At 48.1% G+C, this 13,141-nt stretch overlaps 2 protein-coding genes across 3 annotated transcripts; one reads left to right on the forward strand and one right to left on the reverse strand.

The window, feature by feature from the left end:
* Positions 1–259: 259 nt before the first annotated feature.
* Tmem97 (transmembrane protein 97) lies at positions 260–7,620 on the forward strand. The gene is made up of 3 exons (XM_021639773.2): positions 260–472; positions 5,653–5,797; positions 6,699–7,620. Exons 1-3 carry the CDS (start codon positions 347–349, stop codon positions 6,956–6,958), a joined length of 531 nt encoding a protein of 176 aa, XP_021495448.1. The 5' UTR covers positions 260–346; the 3' UTR covers positions 6,959–7,620.
* An 81-nt stretch (positions 7,621–7,701) lies between these two features.
* On the reverse strand, positions 7,702–13,098 carry Ift20 (intraflagellar transport 20). 2 transcript variants are annotated; one of them, XM_021639774.2, is made up of 6 exons: positions 12,886–13,098; positions 10,956–11,187; positions 10,681–10,809; positions 9,507–9,592; positions 8,434–8,537; positions 7,702–8,037 (listed from the first exon to the last, which is right to left on the reverse strand). In XM_021639774.2, the coding sequence occupies exons 2-6, from the start codon at positions 11,026–11,028 to the stop codon at positions 7,956–7,958; spliced, it is 474 nt and encodes a 157-aa protein (XP_021495449.1). In that variant the 5' UTR covers positions 11,029–11,187; positions 12,886–13,098; the 3' UTR covers positions 7,702–7,955. The 2 variants fall into 2 exon arrangements, with proteins under 2 accessions (XP_021495449.1, XP_021495452.1); XM_021639777.2 differs by lacking the exon at positions 10,956–11,187 and having other exon boundaries at positions 12,886–13,037.
* Positions 13,099–13,141: the final 43 nt, after the last annotated feature.

A 13,141-nucleotide genomic window follows, 5' to 3' on the forward strand; every position in this document is an offset into this window, starting at 1 on the left:
GGGGCGCTCCGGCTCCACCGGCCAGCAAAAGAAAGTCAGGGGACACGGGGACCGCCCCCGCTCGCGCACCAGCCCGCCTGGACGGCTTGGAGCCCCGCCCCGTCGCGCGGCACTCGCAGCAGCCAATGGGGACAGTTGGTGGGCCGTCGCTCAACCCACAGCCCGCCTAGGCAGTGGGCGGGCCCCGAGGGCCACCGCCCACTCGCGCGCCGCGTCTCTCTTCCCCTCGGCCAATAGGCACGGGCTGCGTGCCGGGGGCGGGGCACACGGCGCGGGCTCCGGGCTTCTTCCCTCGCGAGCTCCCTGCGCTGGCGTTTCAGCAGCGTCTCAACTGACGAGAGCCAACATGGGGGCCGTGGCCGCCAAGCGCTGCGTCGAGTGGCTGCTGGGCCTCTACTTCGTCTCGCACATCCCCATCACGATGTTCATAGACCTGCAGGCGGTGCTGCCGTCCGAACTGTACCCGAAGGAGGTGAGGCTCAGGAGTCCGCACGTGGCCGTCCAGGCTCGGCCCCAGCCCAGTGTCGCAAGCCTTTGAGCTGCGCTTTGTTGTTTCAGAACGGAGGGTGCAGCCCCGTGGTAGGACGCATGCCTAGGAGGCCCTGGGGCGAGCCCTGTGTGCTCGCCACACCTTTGCTAACGTTTTGTCTGCGTGTGTTTCGCTCCCACAGTTCCATCTCCGGTCGGCGGCTGGGGGGAGTTGCCTGGATGAACCCGTGTCTGTCACCTGTTGAATTTGTTGTGTTTGGATGGGCTCTGAAAGCCCGATCTTAACCCAGAGAAAAACCCCGAGTAGAGTGAGCTGCCTGAAGGGTTAGCCCGGGTTGGTGCTGCGTGGCACTCACGCGTCCCTCCTGGGTCTGGATCTAGCTTGAAGAACGCCCTTTAAGTCCGCTGTCTGAACTGGGTTGGAGATGAGCTACCGTTCCCTGCCGTTGGAGAGCATGCCTTGACCCAAACTTGAGGGTCCGCTTTGCCTGCCCCCACACACACTTTTTCTGGACCACGGGATTTCTGCATGTTTCTCCAATCTACGGGTTGGAATTGGAGGCAAGACTGACTCATCCACCTATTGATTTGACCTCTGAAATCCTCTTTAAATGTTTCTTTGCAGGCAGTTTTAAATCTGAAATCGGAGGATTTTCAGTTCTCAGTAGTGTGTCTGAGAGGACGTGGCACTGGAAGAGTGTCACCCACCCAAGGAGGTTAGGAGGGACAGCAGCAGCGCACCCCATTCCCTTAAGTCTTTTCGGGTTGCTTGTGGAGCCACACAACTGGAAAGACCTCTGACCTTATTTTCCACGGGAAACTACGCATTTGTGGCAAGCGGTCTGGGGACTTGCTTTTCCAAAACTGCCTACGTGTGTGGGTATGTTTAGGGCTCTATAGCTTCAACTTTTTTTTCCCCTTAAAATAATAGTTCGTTGAGTACATTGCAAGAGGGCAGCTGGCTGGGCAGTGACGTGTGTCCCACTGGCAGCCACAGCTCTGACATAGGCTAGATTGTAACCTCAGAGACAAATTGTAGGATTAAGGCTGTGGCTCCTTGGTAAAAACATTTGCCAGCATGCGTCTGACATCACTGCTCTAACACGTTTACAAACGCAGTAGCTTACTTTATCCCAAACTTATTCTTGGGCTGCTTGGAGGTTAGAAATACAGAATGGTAGGTCCCAGGGCCCTAAGGGACACTTACCTGCTTTCCAAGCCGAGGATCACGCTCAAGCCTGCCGCGCACTCAGCGACAGTTCCTGGCCTTTCTTTGGCTGTGGCCCTTTCCAGTCTCTGCAGGTCACTCATCATACTGTCACTCTGTCTGTGTTCAGTCTGTCTCTGCCTTTTAGAGGATCACTTGTAACACCTTTAGGAGCCACCGTGTAACCCCGGGAAATCTCACCTCTGAATACCCTTATATCCATATGCGGTCCTGTTGGACATGGATTAGGACATGATACCTTTGAGTGCTGTTCGCCTGCTGCCACAGAAGAGCCTGGAAAATGCACTAGCTGGCCTGAAGAAAGGGAGCCACCAATTCTTTGGGGTTTGGTAGAAATGGAGATAAGATCCAGGGCTTTGATGGTTATTGAACTGTTGTTCTCAGACCTTGTTGTTTTTAAGGGTCTCATGATAGCCCTGGCTAGCCCTCTAGCCCTAGCTAGCCCCAGACCAAAACCATTCACCAACTCAGCTGCACAGGATTTACAGGCATCACCTGTTCTGAGTGATGGTTTTTTTGTTTTTTGTTGTTTTTTTTTAAATAAGGTCTCGCTGGTCTCAGAAGCCTCCTCTGCTTCCCTGGCAGTTTCTGGTTTGTCTTCTGCTAGTCCCCATCCTTGCTCAGCTCTCTCCAAACAACTAAAATCTGACCAGCAGCATACAGACCACCACGTAACCATTTCTTTTTGGTTTTCAAGTAGCGCCCAATCTCATACTGGATCCAGGCCAGTAATGTAGCATTGGTCATGTGTCTCATGCACATGGTGCTGGGTTTCATGTCTAGCACTTCATCTCGGTCCCCTTTTTCCTTTCTTGAAGTTTTATTGTGTGTGCGAGTACATGCCACAATGCATGTGTGGGGTCACAGGATGATTTGTGGGTTCAGTTCTCTTCTTCCACCTTTATAGGAGTTCTAGACATTGAAGTGTGGTTATCAGGTTTGTGCACCAAGCACTTTCCCCACAGAGCCATCTTGCTTGTCCTGCCTTTTTCATGTCCTGTTGCTGTTGATTATTGAAGGTGCCTGTGGCACCCTGCCTTGGAAGACCCATTCCCTGTTCCCTCTTTGTTTCTCCATGGAGAAAATAATAATCGGTGTCTTGAAGCAGTCACTGATTGTCTTGAATGATGTGTGAACTTAGAACTGGCTTGGTGGCACACATAAGCATCAGCAAGTTCAAGGCCAGCCTTGTCTATGTAGCAGGACCATCTCTATAAAACAAATAGCAAAGCCCAAATTTATGCCCCCCCCCCCAAAAAAAAAAGCAATAAAAAGCTAAAACCTATTATCTAGAGTTTTCCCTAAAAGTGTGGAAAGCCTCAGCATTTGAGCAGAATTTTGCAAGCTAAAGTTTTTGCTGTCTGAATCAAATCACATGGGTTAAAAACCATTGTGAAACAGTTAAAAGACTTCCATTTGGGTTTAAACAAGAGGAAACATTTTGTAGTATCTCTTGCAGCTGAAAGAGACACTTCTGTTAAAATAAGAAAAATGTGTCAGCCTGTAGGTCGAAAGCAGTCCTAACCCTAAATGAGGGTCTGCAGGATTCATGAGACTAGTTCAGAAAGACTGTGTTCCAGGTAGGGGTGCTGGGCTTAGGTGATGAGCAGCTGCATGCCTGCATTTGGTAATGTTAAACTGGAGCACCTTCAGGTCTGGACTAACCACACAAATGAGCCTTCATATATCTCACTGCGTCTGAACAGAGTAAGGTCATCGGCACTATTTTGGATGAAGAAATAGTGTGGTGTCGATAAGGGTCTTGCCCAGAGCCAGGCCCTCGGCCTTCAGCTCCTGCTGTCCTACTGCTGGGGACCTCATCTTTGTGTTCCACCTCCTCATTGTCCAGGCCGTTCAGCAGGTGGGAGGAAGATACCTACGGGATTGATTGGAGTGGAACAGTCAGCTTTGCTGGTCTAACCCTGCAGCAGCCTCTTTAGCATGTCTGAGAGGCAGACATTGTATACAGTGACATTCCTATGGGCAGGAACGCCTTTTCAACAGGCCTAACCCACCACCAAGGAAGTGGAGGGTCAGAAATTCAAGGCCAGTTTCGGCTACAAGAGACCTGTTCCCCCCCCCCCAAAAAAAAACAAAAACAAAAACAAAGGGGGAAAACATTTTAATCTAACTTGCTCAATGGGGAAGAGGGCTGACTTACTTTTTACTGTCCCTACCTAACTGCCCTGAAGAATGTAAAGAGGAAGTAGAGGGTATTGCCAAGAATTCAATTTCACATCAAAAGGCTGTGCATTTTGATGCCTGTAACCCCAGCACAACAGATGCTGCTTAAAAGCTCTCCTGGTAACAAGGCCTCCGCTTCACAGTAGCCTCTGTCTTTGCTGTTACTTTGCTTTTATTTGTGAGACAGACCTAGCCTCCAATTAGGCTTGACTAGAACTCCCAGTCCTCCTAACTCCAACTTCCAAGTGCTGGGATTACCGTGGGCTAACAGCTTTTAATGCTTTGATTAAAAATTAACACAAGCCTGGCATGGTGGTGCACACCTTTAGTCCCAGCACTTGGGAGGCAGAGGCAGATGGATCTCTGAGTTCAAGCCTAGCCTGTTCTATAGAGTGAGCTCAGGACAGCCAAGGCTACGCAGAGAAAACCTGTCTGGAAAACAAACAAACAAAAACCATCTCTAGGTTTTCTACTGTAAGATAGGCAGCCTGGAGTTGCCTTTATTAATCATGTCTGGGCACGCACTTGGCTTTGAAGGTGTAGTAGTGCCACCTCCAGGCTATTTGTTCGTTTTATTTTGGTTTGTTTTGAGGCAAGATCTCATGTAGCCCAGGTTAGCCTTATGCAGCTGAGGGTAGCCTGGCTTCAGGATACTGTTTGACAGACCTTCAGGAGAAGCGCCCAGCCCCTACCTCTGGCTCCTGGAGAACAGAGTGAGCAGCGCAAATTCTCGCCTTCCCCTGCCTGTAACCATGTCAGCATGGATCTGCAGCCTAGATGCTGTGTACTTGTTCTTCACAGGTACACAGGTGATCTTTAAAAGAAAATGTTTTTGAAGATAAGGAATGCAAATAAACTTATTTGTAATGTTAGGATCAAAATGTCCATAAGTCTGTAACAGAGGTTAGATTTACTTCCTCCCCCCCCAAGAAAATTCAACTGGCTTCTGCATTTGAAGTATCTAGCTTTTGGATGTGGATGTACAGCTGTGAAAGGGCAAGTGTCAGGCTGAGTTTTCTTTTCCTTACTGGCATCTACTGTAGCTGTACAGTAACATACCTAGGCTTGTGCTATCAGATACAGCTCGAACAAATGCACAGTAGCACTAAAGCAGGATTGAAAGAGCTGTGCAGAAAAGGTAACATTTGAATTATGGCTAGTAAATTTTTTTAAATTTTTATTTATTTATTATGTATACAATGTTCTTGCCTGCATGTGTGCCTGCAGGCCAGAAAGTGACACCAGATCTCATTATAGATGGTTGTGAGCCATCATATGGTTGCTGGGAATTGAACCCAGGACCTCTGGAAGAGCAGGCAGTGCTCTTAGCCTCTGAGTCATCTCTCCAGCCCCGGCTAGTAAGTTTTTGTTAATGACAATCTAGGCCAGCAGTTCTCAACTGGTGCGTTGCAATTGCTTTTGGCTGTCTTAACTATTCTTTTATAGGGGGTCACCTAACACCATCAGAAAACATATTCACATTGTGATTCATAACAGTAGCAAAATTACAGCTATGAAGTGGCAATGAAAATAATTTTATGGTTTGAGATCACTTCAACATGAGGAACTGTATTAAACGGTCACAGTATTAGGAAGGTTGAGAACCACTGTTGTAGATCTAAGAGCCAGCTGGGTGTATCCATGCTGCCACTGGAACTGCATAGCAAAGGATTCTGGGTATCTTGGTACACTAGAGCCGCTGAGCCTGTGCAGGCCACGTGGCAGTACTCACTGTGATCCTGTCCTTCCAGGTCAGCCGTCTGTTGAAGTGGTACTCCAGGGAGTTCAAAGACCCTCTGATACAGGACCCTCCAGCGTGGTTCAAGTCCTTCCTGTTCTGTGAGCTTGTGTTCCAGCTGCCTTTCTTTCCCATTGCAGCATATGCTTTTATCAAAGGTTCGTACAGTGTAGTTTTGCTCCACAATCTCTAATCGTGATCCCCTGTAGCTTGAAGGATTTGGTATCCAGTAACATAGATGTCACAGGGGAACATTGAATGAAGCTCTGCTGATGTCACTAAGCTGGGCTGCCTCAGCTATAGTTCCTCTTGATAAGAAACCTGAGGCCAATAAGCTGTTTCCTTTTATTACCCACTATACACAATGCTAGGGTAGTACATTGCCTTATAAGCAGGAAGTATAAAACTAAATCCCTGAAGAGCTTAACTTCTCAATTAAAAATTATTCCAGGGGCTGGAGAAATAGCTCAGCAGTTAACACTGTCTGCTCTTATGTTTTTGGTTTGAGCCTAGCCTTTAACAGTTGAGCCATCTCTCCAGCCTTACTAGCTGCTCTTCTGCAGGACCTGCTTTCCAGTACACATGTGGCAGCTTACAACCATTCCATAACTACAGTTCCAAGGGATCTAACACCCTCTCTGGTCTCGTGGAACACTGCACATAAAATACAGGCAGGCAAAATACTTAAACAAAAATTATGCTTCCATGTTAGCATATAATGAGTGACTATGAAGTAGCCATGCCTGCCCTTGAAAACTAAACTCAGAGTGGAAATGGAAAAACTTATTTCCCACTGGGATCCTGCAGCACTGGATCAAACTGCAACTGCACCCTCATTTTACAGGTGCTGGGGCAGGCAGGGTACCTTCCCCTGGGTTTAGAACAGAGCAGCTGAGCTGTTTGCTGCTTACTGTCACCCTCAGTGAGTTTCCACCAAGAGGAAATAAAACCACTAAACAGAAAGGAACAAACAAGCAGGGATAGGACAGAGCATGTCCCAGACTCCCTTGGAGTCTGAGACCCAACTCTTAACCTAATCACCCTTTTCTTCTGCTTCAGGAAACTGCCGATGGATCCGAATCCCTGCAATCATGTATGCAGTTCACACTATAACAACTTTAATTCCAATCCTCTACACATTTCTACTTGAGGATTTCTCCAAAGCTGTTGGTTTCAAAGAACTAAGACCTGAGACTTTCCACGAACGACTGACCCTCATAGGCATCTATGCCCCTTACTTAATAATCCCCCTTATACTCCTTCTGTTCATGCTGCGGAACCCTTACTACAAGTATGAGGAGAAAAGAAAGAAAAAATAAGGGACTAGCCTGGTTGGGAAGATCCCACAGCACAGTTGTCTTTTGGACGAGAAAACTGCTCTGAACCCGTTTCAGCAGCATTTGAAACACACCAACAGCAGAACAAGAACAAGACAGTAGCAAGAGTGATGACAAGCCTTCACCTTCCAAGGGCTTAACACACCAGGTTACAACAAAATTGGTGCCAAAGCACTGCTAAAAACGAGATGAGAGGCTGCTTGGCGCCTGACCTAGAAGTCACACTCTAGTCAACAAATGAGCACTGAGGTGTTTCAGGCCTCTTTAAAATCTTCCTGCCCATACCTCTACCTTAGGAGAAAAGTGTATTATAGCCTCACATGAGTGTAAGCTGAAATAGGTTGTGGTGGAAGAAAGGCACTTCCATTTCTATCTTTAACAGACTGCCTGGTCTTTCAATTCTGCAGATACTGGTCCATAGTTTCCCCACTCTGGCATTTCTGGATAGCTTTGTCCTTTCTCAGCCTGGCCCTTCCTGTCCAGAGTTGGGGTAAGAGTGTGACCGGCCCAGTGTGTGTCTGCTGCTCCACTGGCTCTCCTGCTGCTAGGCAGTGCTGTTTTTGCTCACAAAAAAAAAACCATGTTGCTGTGGTTATTACTGTCTGACTTGTGTGTCTGGTCCAAATAAAGGTAGCTGCTGATCACTGCCTGGTTTGTTACATGGATGGGGTAGGACACTCAGTTCTCAGAGGGGCTGGAAATACACAGCACCAGAGGAGACCGAACCATTTGCAAAAAATTATTTATTGCTTTTCCTTGAGAACTTTGTGAATTTACCAAAAAGAAAGTGGTGAGAATGCAAGAGGTGAGGCCCTGTGCTGCCTGGCCACCAGCAGTGGCTGTGCGCTGTTACCAGCTGCCCCAGCTGGCAATGCTGCTGCCTCAACACCCTGCTATGACATACATAAGTCACTGGAATGGTACAGGGGTTTTGGTTTTTTGGTTGGGGTGCTATAAAAAAAAAAATGAAAATTTCAGTTCATTTCTGAAAAATAAATTGGTCAATAAATTCATTTTGTTCTGCTTCTACTTTACACAGAGCTTCATATTCAACCCGATACCTGAAAAACAAAATTGTTAGAAGCCCTGAAAAGAGTGAAATAAAAACAATTCTTTGAGAGTATAGAGCTTTAAATAATTGCAAGAGAATGGTGAGTTGAGAATGGAGTCGGGGCAAGATTGAAATAACAGCTGCATTTCGAGCCACCCAGGAGAAACCGCTGACCCTAGGCAACACAGGAAGTGGCCTCAGCCCTTGTAACAAACCAGAGTTCACAATACAGGAGGGCATCTGGAATTAACCACATCCCCACTTGCTTCCTATCAAATTTTTAAAAATCTTCAGAATGCCCAGTGAAACGCTCTACCTGGGAAAGGATTAGAAAAGGAAAGACAAGGTGGTGGAGAAGGAAGAGGAGAATCTGCAGTTGAGTTGCTGGCCCAGTGTGGCTTCTTACCTTTCTAGCTGCATCTTCTTTTCTGCGATTAGTGCCTGCAGTTGCTGCTGTTGGGCTTCTCTCTGCTTTGCTATGGATTTGAGCAAGTTCCGAGCACCAATGGCCTAAGAAACATTGCCAAACTCACCTAAGTCCTTCAAGAGGGAGAGTCTACTTGGGAGGGAAAAAGACCAGGGCCCCATGTTTGTTTGTTTTGGGGTTTTTCAAGACAGGATTTTTCTGGGTAGCCTTGGCTGTCCTAAACTCGATTTGTAGACCAGGCTGGCCTCAAACTCTGCCTGCCTCTGCATCCCCGAGTGCTGGGATTACAGGCATTTGCTGCCATGCCCAGCTGAGCCCCAAGGTTTTAATGGTTAGTTAGGGCTGTTACTCTACTGATCCCAAAGTGCCTGGTGGGAAAGGGCAAGAGCAGTCCACCTGCAAGTGCATGCAGTGGCCTATTGGGAGACATCATTTAGCCTTGTGCCTTTATCCAAGTCACCTCAGGCAATCTTTCCTGCCTTCATCTTTAAAAGGAGGGAAAACCACCCAACAGTACTACCATGTAATGACAAGCGTGTACTGGTGTAGCTGGAGAGGTGACTGGTTAGGAGCCAGGTTTGGCTCTGCAGGCACCCATGTTTTGGCTCATAACTATCTGTAACTTCAGCAGGGGATCAGCAGGGGGTCCGGTACCCTCTTCTGACCTCCAAGGGCACAAGCACACACGCTGTACATACATGCATGCAAAATAGTCATGGACATAAGTAAATTTAAAACTAAACTTGGATACTGGAGAGATGGCTCAGTTGTTAAAAGCATTAGCTGCATTTCCAGAGGACTTGGGTTGTGGCAGCTCACAACCAAACATTTTTAATTTTAGTTCCAGAGGATCTGACACCTGGCCTCTAGATACATGTATGTACGCAAACATACATTCAGACAAACATTCATTCACATGAAATAGAAGTCTTAAACTACTGGTCTATAAGTCACCATGCTAACCTGGCCAGCATCTGTTACTAACCCCCACCATCCCTACAAGAGAGATGAGGCCTGCAGGGTTCCTGGTCAGGACCAGCTGCTAATCTTACCTTCATCTTCTCGTTCTCTGCTTCTTTGGCAAGCTGATCAACAAGTTCAATTAGACCACCAACTATTTTCTGAAACTGGCCAATTTCTTTGAGAGAAAGAATGAAACAGTCTCATTTCTTGCCCCTGTGTTACAGCAGTCTGGTGCCTACTAACCTAAGCATCACAAAATTTGGTCCACCCTAAAGAGGCGGAACCAGGCTTTGAACATAGGCTCCAGGGTGGACCTAACCCTACCTCTCCCAGAAAGGACTCTGAGAAACAAGCACACCCTGTGGACCGGCCAGACTCAACACTGGGTTTCAGTGGTGTGAGAACACCTGCTGTAACCATGTCATTTTGGTGTCCCTTTCCCAATGCACTTGGTATGCTGGAACCCCGTTATGTTTTATGAGTGGGCCATAGCAGGCAGCAACCACTAAACGGGGAATAGACAACAGGCAACATCACAAAACCATGGCCCAGAAATCTCTTGCTTCGGTTGAGTGTGGGACACAGGCCTGGAAACCCAGCATTCGGGAAGCTAAGTCGGGAGAATCATGAGTCCGAGGCCAATATACAACACACATAATAAGACCTTGTCTCAAATTTTTTTCTTTCTTTCTTTCTTTTTTTTGGTTTTTCGAGACAGGGATTCTGTGTGTAGCCTTGGCTGTCCTGGACTTACTTTGTAAGCAGGCTGGCCTTGAACTCCATTAACACCTGGCTCCTTGCTGCTGCTTAATCTGGCTTTTTCCCGCTGGCACTGGGCTGGTTCAGCAGCTAGAAACAGGCTTCCTGGAGACTGGCAGCCCAAAGATCACCACTATGCTGCGCTGCTCCTGGAGACCTCTATTACCACCTCAAACTCCAAACACGGACCCTGCCACCATGACTATTCTACCAAGAAATCAAATCAGAATATATAATTCTATTTCCTACCTCAAATTTTAAGGTTAAAAGAAAAAAAAATCACAGCCCATCTAAAAACACCCACTCCCTCCCCCAGTCCAGTGTGTTGCTTGGCACTAAACATGGACTCCCTGGCAGCATAAGAGGGCAAGTAGACAAGGTTGGGTACACATGAAAACCCAGGGAGCAAGCAACTTCATTCTGGTGGACCCAAGAACAAGAGTTGCAGTGGGATGATGAAACTGCTCTGAGCAGAATGACGCTGTATCTCCAAATGATACTCACTGTCCACGAAATCCTTGCACTCTTCCTTGAGCTCTATGGTCTGCTGGGTAACCTCTGGGTCCAACACCCGCAGCTTGTTCAGCTCATCAAAGTGCAGCCCTGCTTCACCTAAGATGTCCTTGGCCATAGCTGCAAAGAAATCAGCCCCAACCTGAATTGCATTCCCGACACCCAACGTAATCCAGGCTCCACCCCAGCCCACTGCAGTCCCCAGATACCAATGTGGAGCCTTCCTCAGAGTCCCCGTTCCCTCTGCCTCCACCTCTCAGCCTCACCTGTTTCCCTTCCGGGCTCCCTAGAGAAGTGCTGCTTTGAAGGGGTGACAGTGGCAGTCAGGAGGTATGTCATAGGAGCAAGGGTCAGGAAAGAAGAAAGTCCAGTTGCTTGTCACAGGCATCGTTCATTCAACACACATTTCTTGAGTGCCTACTACATGCCGACCCTGCTAGATGCTGGGCTGTAAAGGTAAGTGCAGCATGGTGCCTGCCCTGGAGCGGCACAGTTTGGCTGGAGGGAAACAGACACGTAAACCTGAAAAACTACATGGCATTAAGTGATTTTTACAGAAATATCACTGAGCAACAAGGAGGAAAAATAACATAAAACTGCAATTCACTTGGGCTCATCTGGCCTAGGCAGTGAGCTGTAAGCAGAGTTATAAATCCCCATTTATGTACCCAAAAAGGTTTTTCAAATGCATGCACTGAAATGACACAAAAAAAGTAAAAGAAAACATCTGGGTGAATTTTAAAAATTGAGTTAACCCTAGCACTAGTCAGAAGAGGACTGGCACAAGTTTAGGACCAACCTGGGCTAGGTACTGAGTTCCAGGCTATGCTACACAAGACTCTGTCTTAAAAAAAAAAAAAAAAAAGTCTTTCTGTGTTGTTCTGTTTGGACAGTTTGAGTACTTAAGAGCTACCAGGGATTGGACCCGGTGCTATAGAACAGTTCATGTAACATGAGGTTGCAAACTATCTGAACTTCCACAGCCTTCTGAATTTACATGCATTTATTAAAAAAAACAAAAAACAAAAGTTGAATCCCTGCCTCAGGGACAGAGTGAGCACAAAGTTCCCATACTGTGAGCATATAAACAAACTGTTAAGACTATAAGGACAGTGCTCAGTGCTTGGTGAAGACACTGCAGGAGAACATACCTCAGTGGGCAGAGAGGTCAGCAAAAGCCTCCAGAAAAAACAATCTGAGACTTCAACATGGCCAAAAAAAATCCAAGAAAATCCAGAGGGATATTCGGGCAGAGGGCATATGGGAAGATCCCGAGGCTTGAATTTGACACAAAGGCTGCTGTGATCAAAACAGCAAGGAGCAAAGAGGCTGGACTGGCTGAACTGGATGGTTAGAGGCTGCGAATGCCCGCGTAATGAACTTGTGATATCATGGTAACAGCAAGCAGTGGATTCCCGCAGTGACTGTGGAAAGATCACTGGCGTGGCCCACCAGAGGGGACAGCGAAAGGCAGCACAGAGGCGCACCGCCTCACTGTGAGCCTAGCATCTTTAAGCAGGTTGCCCGCAGGTAAGTGGCACTCTGTAATGTCTGCGGAATGAATGAATGTGGAAACAGTAGGCGGAACAGTAGAAAAGACTTGAAGCTGACCACGAGTTCAGAGCAGAGATGTTTTCTGAGTCGAGAGAATTTAGTAATGGACTGCTTAGTGCAGCGTTTTGGAGAGGAGTGAAGAAAAGAGCCAGACATGAATCTGGATTGAACCCACTTCATGGCTGAAAGGGGCAGTTTAAGGAGATGGTAAGGAGCTGCAGGGAAATGGTTCACCAGATACCCCACCCCACACCTACACCCACGACAAGTATGTCCCAGGGATCTGGGATTGAGTGTCCTAAGGTTGTGACTGGCTCCACTCTCCCTGGCTCTCCCAGATCCGCAGGCGCTGAGAACACTTGCAGCCCTGGGGTGTGGAGAAGGCTGCCCAGAAAGGACTGGGCAAAGGACCTGGCTGTTTTACAACCTTACCCTCCTGCAATGTCCGAGCCTCGGTTTCCCGGTGAGATCGTCGGGAGCTACGCTCTTGGGCTGAACTGACTGTAAACTCGCTCCCTAAAAATTCCGAATGGGGGAAACCGCCGCTTTCGACCTGGGCCTGCCACTCCTCAGCGCCCGGGCCTCGCCGCTCTCCTCTTGTCCCAGGTCCGCCACATCCCCCGACCTTAAATCACGACCTACCTGCCGACCGACCGGCGCGCTGAGGCCCAAACGGCTGTCCGCGGAAGCTTCTCTCTAGGAACCGCAACCGGTAGTTGCCACGGATACAGGACCTATTTGCAGCTCGTCACCCTCTGACACCAGAAGCACTAGCAGACGCCCACCCCGCGGTGCCTGCTGGGAAATAGAGGCAACAGGAGCGGCAACTGCCCACTAAGCCCAGAAGCCTTTGCGCCGGGTGGGAGCGGAGGGGACGACGGCGGAAGTAGATTTGCTC

Source organism: Meriones unguiculatus, chromosome 7 (assembly GCF_030254825.1).
Source record: "Meriones unguiculatus strain TT.TT164.6M chromosome 7, Bangor_MerUng_6.1, whole genome shotgun sequence".
In the NCBI taxonomy this organism is placed as follows: domain Eukaryota; kingdom Metazoa; phylum Chordata; class Mammalia; order Rodentia; family Muridae; genus Meriones; species Meriones unguiculatus.